This window comes from Callorhinchus milii, unplaced genomic scaffold, assembly GCF_018977255.1.
Source record: "Callorhinchus milii isolate IMCB2004 unplaced genomic scaffold, IMCB_Cmil_1.0 Scaffold5, whole genome shotgun sequence".
In the NCBI taxonomy this organism is placed as follows: domain Eukaryota; kingdom Metazoa; phylum Chordata; class Chondrichthyes; order Chimaeriformes; family Callorhinchidae; genus Callorhinchus; species Callorhinchus milii.
The window spans coordinates 31,636,368-31,649,213 of record NW_024704746.1 but is presented as its reverse complement, the minus strand read 5'-3'; the positions used below and the strand labels follow the sequence as shown (position 1 = coordinate 31,649,213).

At 39.1% G+C, this 12,846-nt stretch overlaps 1 protein-coding gene across 2 annotated transcripts; it reads left to right on the top strand.

The window, feature by feature from the left end:
- Positions 1-3,051: 3,051 nt before the first annotated feature.
- On the top strand, positions 3,052-12,163 carry depdc4 (DEP domain containing 4). 2 transcript variants are annotated; one of them, XM_042335510.1, is made up of 9 exons: positions 3,052-3,134; positions 4,958-5,372; positions 5,650-5,795; positions 6,173-6,368; positions 7,618-7,844; positions 9,178-9,320; positions 10,148-10,273; positions 10,360-10,438; positions 11,562-12,163. In XM_042335510.1, the coding sequence occupies exons 1-9, from the start codon at positions 3,059-3,061 to the stop codon at positions 11,759-11,761; spliced, it is 1,608 nt and encodes a 535-aa protein (XP_042191444.1). In that variant the 5' UTR covers positions 3,052-3,058; the 3' UTR covers positions 11,762-12,163. The 2 variants fall into 2 exon arrangements, with proteins under 2 accessions (XP_042191444.1, XP_042191443.1); XM_042335509.1 differs by having other exon boundaries at positions 5,647-5,795.
- The last annotated feature ends 683 nt before the right edge of the window (positions 12,164-12,846 follow it).

The following is a 12,846-nucleotide window of genomic DNA, read 5'->3' as shown; positions in this document are numbered from 1 at the left end:
CAATGTTGATTGCAGATTGGTTATTTGCCTCAAATGTTGAGATACATTTTAAGGGCATTTGATTCCAAGTCAAAACAAGTCATATTAACCGTGGAGAATTCACTGAGGATATGACACTTTGAATTTTGTGTGGTGTTTTACCATCTTCCGTACACTTTCATTGGATGATTAAATAAAATAATACTTGCATTGAACAAAGTGCTTGTTGAAACATCGCAAAGAGCATCACATACAATGAGCTTGTGTTAGAAAATGAAACTAGGAATTAGATACAATAAACTCCTGATAGCTCATCGCTCCAAGGGAAAAGGGTTCCGATGATTTTAAGGAGTGCCAAATTTGGCAATGTATAAATTCATAAATAAATGTGTCCGGGATATTGACATCATAATGACTTGGGAGTGACGAGTTAAGTCAGGATTGAATTATCATGAGTTTCCCGTAGCTGTTTGGTGAAGAAATCAATTGCAGGGTGGAAGGGATACAGTAGTGTATTTGCTTTATTTCGGAATTGGGCAGATAATAGTAATAATAATCCTTGCATTTGATATAGCGCTTTTCATGTCTTCTCGACATCTCAAAGCGCTTCACAGAATAGACTGTAAAGTGAACTGACTGTATATTTATGGGCGATAAGACTTCCTCTACATTCCTATCTTTCTATGTAAGTACTGACAGTTGAGAAGTGTCATTTGGAAACAGTTTTTCTTAAATAGATACAGTAAAGCTAGCTTCTGAGATAAGTAGTCTATCCCACATAACAAGACACTCACTCAATATCCTGGCTATTCGGAAGATTCAGTGTGTACTCTGGGTAACTAGTCAACTGTGATGAGTAGTCATTTGAGCTATTTCCCTTGGGGTGACGAGTTACCAGAGTTTCACTGTATGTAAATTACTTTCTGAATTCATACATCACTACTTACTTAAAAAAATCAAATATTGTTTGCATGATTGAGTTTACAAGCATAGACATAGCTGATCAAGTGTTTTATAGTCTACCTATTGCTATGATGAAGGTAAACTATGAAATTCAGGAAGATTTTTTTTGCACATATTCCAGATATGGACACATTTTAGCTACTCTATTGGCAATTGCAAATCAGTTGCTTCTGATCCTTTACTATCTGTAATCTAAACATATACATACAGGACAACTCTCCCAATCCATGTCTTCAGGAAATTAATACTGTAGTCCGCAAAATAAATAACAGTGGCAGGAGTCCTTGTAGAGGATTGGTGCCCACTCTGTGACCGGACAAGTTTCTAATAATGCACAAAAGTGAAGTGTAAAACAACGTGCTTAAACAGGTACAGTATTTTGAAATTACGCACCCTCCTTAACACAACACAACTTTGAGAAGCAATGTTTAGCCACTGTATTCAAATGACTTTTTTAGTTGGGTCAATATTGTACTGACTCACCCCACATCTGAGGACCATGTTATACACTCCTGCGTGTATAGAGGTTATTATTTGGTTATAAATAGGCTGAAGTGCATTGAGAAAGCATCAGTTTAGGTACAGATCAGCCATGATCCAATTAAATGTTCAGGAAAGGCTGAACATGCTTGGACTCTTTTCCCTTGAAAAGAGGAGGGTAAGGCGTCAGGTTCAACCCCCAATTATCCTTCCTCCCCCACATCCGATCACTCACCAGCACCGCTTTCTTCCACCTCCAACGCATCGCCCATCTCCGCCAAAGCCGCTGAAACCCTGGTCCATGCCTTTGTCACCTCTCGGCTGGACTACTCTAACGCCCTCCTCGCCGGTCTCCCATCCACCACCATTCATAAAATCCAAATCATTCAAAACTCTGCCGCCCACATTCTCACCCGCACGAAACTCCGCTCCCCGATCACCCCAGTCCTTGCCAGACTGCACTGCTGCCTATCCCAGAAAGGATCGATTTCAAGATCCTCACCCTCGTATTCAAGTCCCTGCACTCCGAGTCCTGCACCCCCCGAGCTCTCTGACCTCCTCTCTCCTCAAAACAGTGCCCGTTGCCTCTGTTCCTCCAGGTCTGGCCTCCTCCTCGTCCTCCACTCCACCCTCGGCGGCCGTGCCTTCAGCCACTATGCCCCGAGGCTCTGGAACTGCCTTCCTCACTCCCTTCGTCTCGCCCCCTCCCTTCCCATTTTCAGGTCTCTGCTGAAGACCTTTCTTTTCCACCGCGCCTTTGGTCACCTTCCTCCCCCTCCCCCTGGCTCGGTCCCGGGATCCGTTACTGTGAAGGCTCGGAGACGCCATCCGTGGAGGGCGCTATATAAATCCAAGCTGTTGTTGTTGTTGTTGTTAAGGGGTGACCCGGTAGAGGTCTTTAAAATGATGAAAGCTTTTCATCGGGTAGACACAGGGAAGATGTTTCCACTTGTGGGGGAGACCAAAACCAGGGGCCATCCATATAAAATAAGTCACAAATAGATCAAGTAGGGAAGTTTGAAGACATTTCTTCACACAGAGAGAAGTGGGAATGTGGAACACGCTCCACGGGGAGATGTTGAGGCAAACAGCACAAGATGTCTTTAAGGGAAAGCTCGATAGGGGGACATGAGGGAGAAAGGAATAGAAGGTTATGCTTGAAGGCTCAGGTGAGGAAGGGCAGGAGAAGGCTCATGTGGAGCATAAACACCGGCACAGTCCAGGTTGGGCCGAATGGCCTGTTTCTGCGCTGTATGGGTCCTGATGTAATCCAAATGGCGGAACAGGCCGGAAGGGCTGAATGGCCTCCTCCTGTTTCCCACGAGACGTCTCGAAGGCGCGATAAGGCGCTCGATCAAATACAGCGATGATTATTATTCGCTATTATACAAGAAAAAAAGCTGATCGTCTGCTTGTAGAAAAGTTATCAGGTGATATATATGACCCACACGTCGCGGTAGCGGAGGTTACGAACAGGGCGGCGGCGGCAGCGCGCTCAATGCACGGCGCAGGCGCGGGTTGACGTCAGCGCGAGGCGCGAGCGAGGCGGTCGGCGGTTGGCCGTTGGCTGACGTGACGTCAGCGGGAGGCGCGAGCGAGGCGGTTGGCCGTTGGCTGACGTCAGCGGGAGGCGGTTATGGCGGTGAATTTAACGCCTCGGTTCCGGAGGCTGGAGAGCAGCAGCTCCCTGAGGGTGAAACTGAGGCGAACAGGTGCGACTGAACCCCCCCCCCCCCCCCCAGCTTTACCGTCTCTCCCTGTTTATTCTCTCTCTCTCTGTCTGTGGGTGGGTGTGGGGGTGTGTGTGGCTCGGGGCTGCTCGAGGATGTCCGCTCGCTGCTCCGTGTTGGAGGAGCAGAGAGAGATGTGCTGTGATACTGCATTTCGTGAGCAGTGGCGGAAGAAAAAAAAAACCCACTCGGACTCACCGCCACCTGCCAAATCTATCCAGGTGAAAGCCTGCTCGGTTACTCCAGCCCCTGCTTCAGACACTTGGTTATAACCAAATAATAACCTCCATTTCAACCACTTGATAGGATACCCATTAGACCGTGACTTCAAGTAGACATTCAGGGACAGTCCAGAGAGCCTGAGTTACACACAGGGGCTATTTCAGCAATGGTTATGAATTGCTGAAATTCTTTTTGAAAATATGGACTGGGGCTTTCATCCCACACAGGATGACAAGAGTCCCGTGGCTCAAGCGGTTGGAGCACTTGACTCGCAAGCGGGTAGACCTGGGCTTGATTCCTGGCCGGGCGGAGCCTTGGGCAAGTTTCCTCACTCCACGCGCCTGAGAGTAATCCCTCAAGAATTTTTTTTTAATAAATCGGTCACTTTGATCCACGACTGTTTGCGGGACGCTGCTGTGTGCAATTGGCTGCTGCGTTTCACCCACAAATATACAGTCAATTCACTTTGCAGTATGTTCTGTGAAGCGCTTTGGGACGTCCTCCCGACGTGAAAAGCGCTATATCAAATGCAAGGATTATTATTATTACTCTGTGAAGCGCTTTGAGATATCTAGAAGACTTGAAAAGTGCTATATCGAATGCAAGGATTATTATTAGAATATCCGGAGGAGATTGCTTGTTGATTACTTACCAAACGCCTCAGTGTTTTAATTGTTTGTTTAGTTTAAAAGTTGTTTGCAGTGCCCCCCCCAGAGTATTTTATTAATCCATTGGTAACAACTGATACTTCATAATTAGTAGTCAGAAAATGTATTAAATAAAACGATCAGATGCAATCTGTCTCTAAAGAGATTATAAAAGCTGCCAATAATTATTTTGAGCAATGCAAAGGGATAAACCCTAATCTGTCCCTGCAATATATCCACTCTGCTGTAGGTAACAAGCAGTTATGTGCCGGATTCTCTGAGTTGTCAGGTATGATACTCTCACCCAACCATCTTTCCATCTATTTTCAAAAGGTACTTAATTATAGCTTACCTCTTTACCGTGCCTACAGTCACTTCAGTAATGAGCACACCAAGATGTTACTTTACACGAAGGGGGCTTTATAAATGGAAATTGTTATATTCTCAGATTCAGAGTTTATTTCCTGTTTTATTTTAGGATTAGCTGCCAGGTGTTGGATCATCTCCATTAACATTAGGTGGTCATGCCATGTCAGAGTATTGCTGCACCCCACATAACATCAATATTTTCCAGACAAATCAGAATTTTCAGAATTAAAGCCAAGAGTTGAATTTAAGATTTTTTGAGAATCTTAAAGAAGTACTTTATTTTGATGGAATGAAGATCGGTCTTGCTGGTAGAATGTGGATTTTTCTAGAAATAATACTAATATTCCATGAGACAACACTGTTGCCTCTACTATGCCATTTTTCAATTTATATATGTTGTTTTATTTTTCAAAATCAGCAAGTACAGTGGAATGATTATAGTAATTTGGCCACATTTGTTTGTTCCTTAACTTGTCTGTTCCTTCCTTCTCACTTATAAATAATTGCTCATTTGACAGTACTTTATGATTATAATTCTTCTAATCCAATGTTTTAATTTTCTTTTAGGTCGTTCAGGCCCTTTCTGTGCAACGAAGCTCTGGAATAATATTATTCATGCTCTCCAGACACAGGTAGAGGTGAAGCGACACAGACGATTCTTGAGAACGTACAGTGACTGCTTCAGCGGTTCAGATGCTGTGGATGTGGTACTGAGTCATCTGATGCAAAATGTGTACTTTAGTAATAATGATATATCACGCATAAAGGCCACACGTCTCTGCCAAGCTCTAATGGATCACAAAGTGTTCGATCAAATTGGCACAAAGCTGTTTACGCAAGAGTGCAAGATAGTGTTTGAGGACAGTAATAGCATGTTCTACAAATTTTTGGATAACTCTACTTTACTAGGAGCTGAAAGAGATGAAGAAATTGAAAATGTTTCACCTGGAAGAAAACTGGTTACGAGGAAGAAATTTCCTAAGTATGTTTCGAAAACTCATTATGATCACATGTTGCATTTCATTTAAACTTGTATTCAAATATCTAGTCACACTATTTGGTAAAAATGTTTGGTTTAAAAAAAACTCACCTGTACAGATGAGATTGGGACCTACAGTGGAGAATCATTGTTGTAGCCTATGTTCTAACATTCTGAGCTTCAGTACTCTAACAAGAACATTTATTCTAAAATATATTGTGTAAAAGTAACTCAGTAGTTCTCTTGCTTTTATGTAACTTTTGTTATTTGCTTTAAGCAGACCAGACCAAATAACCATTTCAAATCCTGTTGCGCTCGAATCCTGTGACAAAAGAATAGAAGAGCTTTTTCAAACTATTAACTTGCATCCATCCCTGCCTCCAAACCTAAAAGTAATTAAGACTGCTAGCCTGTTGTCAACCAAAGGTAACTATTTTTATATTGTTTGCAACATGTTAAAAAAAAAAAAATCTTTTTCTGTGTATGGATCATTTTGTGTGTTTTGTCTCACTGTTGACATTTAAAGATCTGAGGAACTAAAATTGCATTGTCTAAATCTTCCAATAATCTTAGTAGGTATCCAAGTCTTGAATGTTTACTGTTTGTCCTGGATAACCTATTTACCTAACGTTTAGACACACTTCACAATGGTAAACCTTGACAATAACAGGAAAATTCCCTTCGATGTATATAAATTAACACTATCACTACGTGAATGTTTGTTTCTAACTCAGCATGTAAACTCTAACCATGTTTCTGCCATGCTTCTCTTCTACTTTTTGCAATGGCTTGTTCTATTACAGTTGTTAACGATGTTTGGAAACAGGAGACTTTGTTGCTGCTGCTACGTTTAATTGATCTTCCAGTCTTGGACAGTATTCTGGAGTCTCCGTTGAAGGTGGAACCTAGAAGAATAGCTCAGTGCAATCAGCAAACTGACCTCATTATCTCCAACACGTTCCTGGACAGAGAGGTTACTCAGAGCCTAAACCTATCATAGTTAGTATTTGAAAGCAATACTTTTATAGAGTTTATCATTTAAATTGAGGTAACATGGAACCTAAATGTCTAATTGCAAATCTAATTCGGAGTCCTGTAGCTCAGTGGTTAGAGCACTTGCTTTGCAAGCAAGACACCTGGGTTCAATTCCAGGCAGGGCGAAACCTTGGGCAAGTTTCCTTACTCCACACGCCTAATAATAATCCCTCCAAAAACCCAAAACAATAATAAATTGGTCATTTTCAATCTACGACTGTTTGTGGGACATTGCTGTGCGCAATTGGCTGCCGCGTTCGCCCACAAAATATACAGTCAATTCACTTTACAGTATATTCTGTGAAGCGCTTTGGGACGTCCTCCCGACGTGAAAAGCGCTATATCAAATGCAAGGATTATTATTATTATTATTATTATTAAATGTGGGCTTTTTCAAAAGATGGAAGATTATTCAAATTGAACTAGTTGGTGTAGGCCATTAATGTGCTTTTATGTGTCTCAGATGTTTACTGTAATCAATCCAAAGTAGCCACAAATGCATAATTTTTCTCAATATGCCATTTGTTATAAAGTCTAAGGAGGACTTAGTGGGGCCCCGGTTTAGCCAATTTCTTAGCATCTCTGTATTCAAAAGCAGTTTAAAATTATGGAATTAATTCTATTCTCTCTTTTGGCTCTAATAGTTCTGCATTCAATGAGGCTGGGAAATTTTAACTCTGTTCCTTGAGGACATGAATCCATAGAACAAAACTTTGCATCAGATGTCACAAATTAGGATTGCCACTGTAATTTAGTAGTGTGGGAAATTGAAACTTTGGAACTGGTCTAGCATCAGCTACTCTTCTATGTTAGTTAGAGTGAACATATGTACTTATAAACTCATTGCAGGCTTGGGACATCCTCCCGACGTGAAAGGAGCTATACAAATGTAATTTTGTTGTTATATATTTATCTAACTAGCACATGATCCACTGTTTAGGCATAAACAAAGGAGGTTTGCTCTGCATCTGGCAATACTAATATTGACCTTGGAATGTTTGATGCTGAAATTGGGTACCGAAAATGAAATTGTTCCTTTCAGCAACAGTAATCTTTCACCATCAATATAAAGAAAATCTTGCAACTGGTTTGCAATTACATTAAGAGTCCTCTAATAAAACAATCCTAAATGTGACTAAAATGAATGTAAACTCTGGTCAAAATGCAGGTAAGTTGTATTTTTAACTACATTTTGTGTTTTTTTTGTCTTCAGTGTTGATAAGTGGCTCCTGGTTGCCATTGATTGCCTGCAGTATTTCCCAGATCAGTTGATAGTACTGGTCAGCCAGCTATTGCCTCAAACCAGCAATGGTAAAAAGGACATAGAAGAACACAAGAAACTGCTGTTTGAAACTATAGCCAAGTACTACAGTCAGGACAGAGAGCAGCTTCTTGCCAGCCGGTATTTTGACATTCATTCAGGCATAATTGATCTTCTAGGTGAGGAATTCTTTTATTCAAAGATATGTAAATGATCTTTAATACCTGTAATCCGACAGATATTTCTTTTCAATCTTAAAATGTATAACATATTGCTTTAGCTGTGTGGGTGTGGTGATTCTTATTGCACAAGCAGAAGGAAGCTTACCAGTGCTCTGTAATGGTATTCTGTAATAGTTAAGCTCAGCAGTATCCCAAGGTGAACTCTGAGGTCCACGAGTCGTGGTTCTTGCCAAATGTGCCTAAGCCTTCTGGGATTCGGTAAACAGGGTTCATTGCTACCAGTCAAATGGAAATCATATGTTGAATTCTGGTTATTTGGAGACTTGAGCACGGTGATGGTTTTTCACATATCTTATACTAGCTGTACCCGTTGCCACTATGCTTGCAACCAAAGGATCCAATATGGCATGTAGATTTTAGTGATACCACTCACAAACCATTTAACATGCCATAAACACTGTGTACACCTTTAGCAAAACTGCCATACATGTGTGGTGAGCTTGTTTAGGTCATAGCTCATCAACGAAAGGAGATCCCCCACCACCACCAAAACATATGCCTATGACACTCAGCCCATAAAAGACCTTTCCGATGAGGTATAAATCATGTCTCTACATCAATTGGTCATGGAGTTCTTACAGATACAGACATTACGTCTTTATTAGTATTGTTGATAGATACCTGGCTGACCAAAGAAGATCGCCTGCAATATTAATGAATCAGTTGGTCCAGGTCTAAATCATCTATACTAAAATATATAAGCAGCACATGAAAGTAAATCCCAATCCAGAGTCAAGTACGTTTATTGTCATAAGTAGAACATAAGAAACATAGAAGTATCCTTAATCTAACTGATTTATAGTGGAATTTGAATTTTCAGTTATAGTATTTGTTTTTAAAAAAAATCTAAACAACAACAACTTGCGCTTATATAGCGCCCTCGACGCAGGGAAGCGTCTCAGAGCATTTACATAATTTAATCTATACATAATTTAATCGATACATAGAAAGATTGGAAATACAAATCAAATTTAATGACTAGGTAACTGGAAAATTCTAAGGTATGAAAATGCTAAGTTTAAAATCTACTTATAGCAAACGGGTAAAAAAAAATTAGTCAAACCTGTTGCAGCAAGTAGCTGCAGCCTGGACAGGCTAATAAGTCAGGAATAAAGCTAAGTTTAATAATGTGCACTCTGGAAGACTATCAGATGGAAACCATATATACAAAGTTTTTTGCATTATACTTGCTTTGTACACAGAAACACCTCATAACAGTGCCACCTGTTTGTATTTTTTTATACGTAATTAATACCTCTTTAAACAACAGAGTGTGGAAAGACTGGACAAGCTCTTGAAGCTACACAGCTTTGTCTTCGTTTGCTGGAGCCTAACTGCAGAGAGGAACTGCACAGTCTGTTGTCATTCATGGCTGTTGGAGCACACCCTGAAGCCTACAAACTACAGAAACAGGTCTAGTTGCATTTTTACAGCAAGAGAATGCATCTAAAACTCTTGATACTGCTGGTAGAGTCTCCCAAAAGCAGACATTCTGTGTAAACGTCACATTAAAGAGGCTTGGACACAAAATGTCTTCACTGTATTGATACTGTAGTATTTTACCAATGTCTTGCAATATGGGTCAACACTTCAACATATACATGTATATAAATATGTGTCTCAAGATCGACCTTTTTAACTGCGTTTTCGGACATCTTTTCCCTCCCACCCCCAGCTCGGGCGTCAAGCCAGGATTGTTAAGGAGTTGGGGTGTTATCCCAATGTGAAAGGTGTATTTACAATATAAATGGAAGTTTGTATTGTGATTAAATGAAATCTTGTTGTAAAATTTTAAACCTGTTAAAGTGCACATTTCGAGATATTCTAATTGTGTTGAACTTATGCTTATTTAGATAAAGGTTTAAATTTAACTTGCAACCTTTCTGTGAACTATGGTGCTTGTTGCATTAACTGCCCATTGAACAAGCATTAAGCGGTATTTTTGGGTGGTAAGTGAAGTTCATTTTAGATTTCCACTGGCTTGTTTAACAATTCAGTTGATCTCAGCAAACTTGTCTTAAATTGGCTTTTTACATTTCAGTGAGATGTACAAAATAAGATTCTGAGTGCTTATTAAAATTCAGACTCGTATGCCAGTTAATATCAAATCTCTAAGGTCAGACGTGTAAATGAAACCCAAATGGCCTTGTCCTTTGTGTTATTTAAGTTTTCTATTAACCTTTATACCCCTTACCATTAATTCTTGTTGAAAATATTAATAACCATCTCTTGTTTTGCAGAATGACAACAGGACTGTAATGATAAAAACATTTACCAAAGCTATTATACAAAGCAAGGCTCTGTCAAAAATACAGACCGAGGAGCTGGTCATGTTCCTCATGGATAATCACACTGACCTTTTCAAGGTATAATTTACAGTAAATATGGTAAGATTCCATTTTGCATAATGTTGGGGAGAACTAGCTATATATTTTCTGTTTCAAATATACAGATTCCTACTACTCTACTTCAGATGGTCAGGAAGAAACTTCTTTCCCTTCAAGAAGGAGAGGATCCAGATTATATTTCAGGTACCATAAGGCACACCCGATCACGCACCTCACAATGCAATTTACATTTATATAACACATTTCACATCAGGAAGATGTCTCAAAGTGCTTTACATTGCTGGCTGGATACCTGAGCCCTGTTTTAGATAGATTGCTCATTACAATAGTTTGAAGCTCAATACTTTAGCCACAACACTGGAATCAAAATACTATTTCAATAAGCACATACTGCTCGAGAACCCTTTTGCTGAAAAAAAACTGTACGTAACAAAGGAAAATCTTTAGTAATAATCCTTGCATTTGATGTAGCGCTTTTCACATCTTCTAGACGTCTCAAAGCGCTTCACAGAATATACTGTAAAGTGAATTGACCGTATATTTGTGGGCGAAAAGCGGCATCCAATTGCGCAAGGCAGTGTCCCATAAACAGTCGTGGATTGAAAATGACCAATTTTATTATTTTGTTTTGGAGGGATTATTATTATTATGACTGGTATGTTGAAATTCAGAGTTACAAACTTGATGTCTTTATAGCATGGGTCTGAAAAATATATAAATCTGGTCAAGTTCCACTTTGTTCTCTTTTAGGTTTACAGTGTTTCCAAAAATACATTTTATTAGGTTTAAGTATTGCATACATGTAGGGGTGTGTAGCCAATGATTCATAGAAACTTGGAAAGTGTTTTAATGTTATTCAAATAATAATCCTCACATTTGATGCAGTGCCTTTCACCTCAGGAGGATGTCTCAAAACGCTGCACAGGATTTACTGTAAAGCGTAGTCGCTGCATTTTGTAGGCAGACGCAGCAGCCAATTTATACATGGTGATTTAAGAATAGAAATGACTTTAAAAGTTTTGCTATAATTAGGATTTTATAATTATAATTATAATTTTGCAGGTTTTCTCTAGGGCATCGCCAATGAAAAAGCCTAGAATAATGTACTATATTAAAATAATGTATTTTGAGGCAGAAGTTTAGCACCATTCAATGGTAAGAATTAGATTTGTTCAGGTGTCTGTTATAAAGTACTCAAAAACTTGAAATCTGATTTTGGCATTCATGAATAACACAATTCCATTTTATTTATTCTGGCATGTTTGGTATAGAAATGTGTATTTTTTTAAAATGTATTTTTTTGTAGGCTTCACATTCTGTCAACACGTGACTCAGCAGGAGTTTGAGGAGCAAAAGCATCAGATTACCACAGAGCATCTTCAGCACTTAGTCCAGGATATCAGTCAAAATTCTAATACATCAACAAAGAATAAGAAGAAGCTGCTCCGAGAACTTCAGAAACACCATCCTTTGGTGTTTCTTCAATATTTTGAAAATGTCACTTAGGAATACTGCAATAGGAACATTTTGGAGTACTCTTGAAAAATCTAAGCTTTTGTGTGATTCAGTGGTGTTAATTGTATTATTCTTGGATCTGTTTTTAAATCTTAACTCTAATTTTTTGCATTTTAATTAGAATTTCATAGACTACCACACTGAAACAGGCCATTTGACCCAACTGGATGTTTTGGTATTTATACTGCACACAAACCTCCACCCCTCCGAATCCCCTTTCCTCCTTCCATATCCCTCAATTCCCTTCTACCTCAAGTGTGCATTGAGTTTCGTATTGCATTCATGCCTTCTGCTTTGATTTTGCACTAAGTAACGCTCTTTATTTTCAAATTTCTCTAGATTCTTAGGTTCTAATTCTACCTTACCCTAAAGTCTTAAAGTTGTTAGATATGCCAGGTTAATAGGAGCACATAAATGTGAACTACATTGAACATTTCAAGGAAATGTTTTAATTAATAATAATTCTTGCATTTTGATATTGTGCCTTGTCACTTTGTTGAGGCATCTCAAAGTACTTCACAGGATATACTGTAAAGTAGATTGTAATTGTGTATTTTTAAATTATGTATAGAGTACTATGAATTATAGTGCAGCAATGGTGCTTTTCTGAAGCTGTCATTAATAGACTCACTGCTGACATTTGCTGTCACACTTATTCCATTCCATTCCTTGGAATTTTATGACCTTCATATTTATTTACAATCTCAGATTTAGAAAATATTCTAAATATAGAGATTACACTGATGTTGAAGGGAAATAACTGCACTTTGTTTATTCCTTGGGAAATTGTTAACACTGGAGTGAACACGTACATTTAACTGAGAAGACCAATTGAATGCACTGAGCATCTTTGTTCTCGTGTTTGGTATTTGTCTTTGATTTAACGTTGGGGTGGGCTCCTGCAAGTTAAATGTTTTGAAGTATAGCTGCTTTCTGTAGGCTTTTAAAAAGGTGGATAATTGCTTCAGTTTAGATAATATAAAGGTGTACATCTTTTGATGTTCATTTCCCACCCTTGTAAATGCTCTAATTTAAGAAATAAATATGTTATGACACTATTCATAACATTTCAATGG

What these genes read in the sequence shown, in the direction of transcription:
- depdc4 (XM_042335509.1), top strand. Translation starts at nt 3,059, where the DNA reads ATGGCGGTGAATTTAACGCCTCGGTTCCGGAGGCTGGAGAGCAGCAGC. An exon ending in ATCACACTGACCTTTTCAAG is followed by an intron (nt 10,274 to 10,359) that starts GTATAATTTACA and finishes TCAAATATACAG; the next exon opens with ATTCCTACTACTCTACTTCA. An exon ending in GGATCCAGATTATATTTCAG is followed by an intron (nt 10,439 to 11,561) that starts GTACCATAAGGC and finishes ATTTTTTTGTAG; the next exon opens with GCTTCACATTCTGTCAACAC.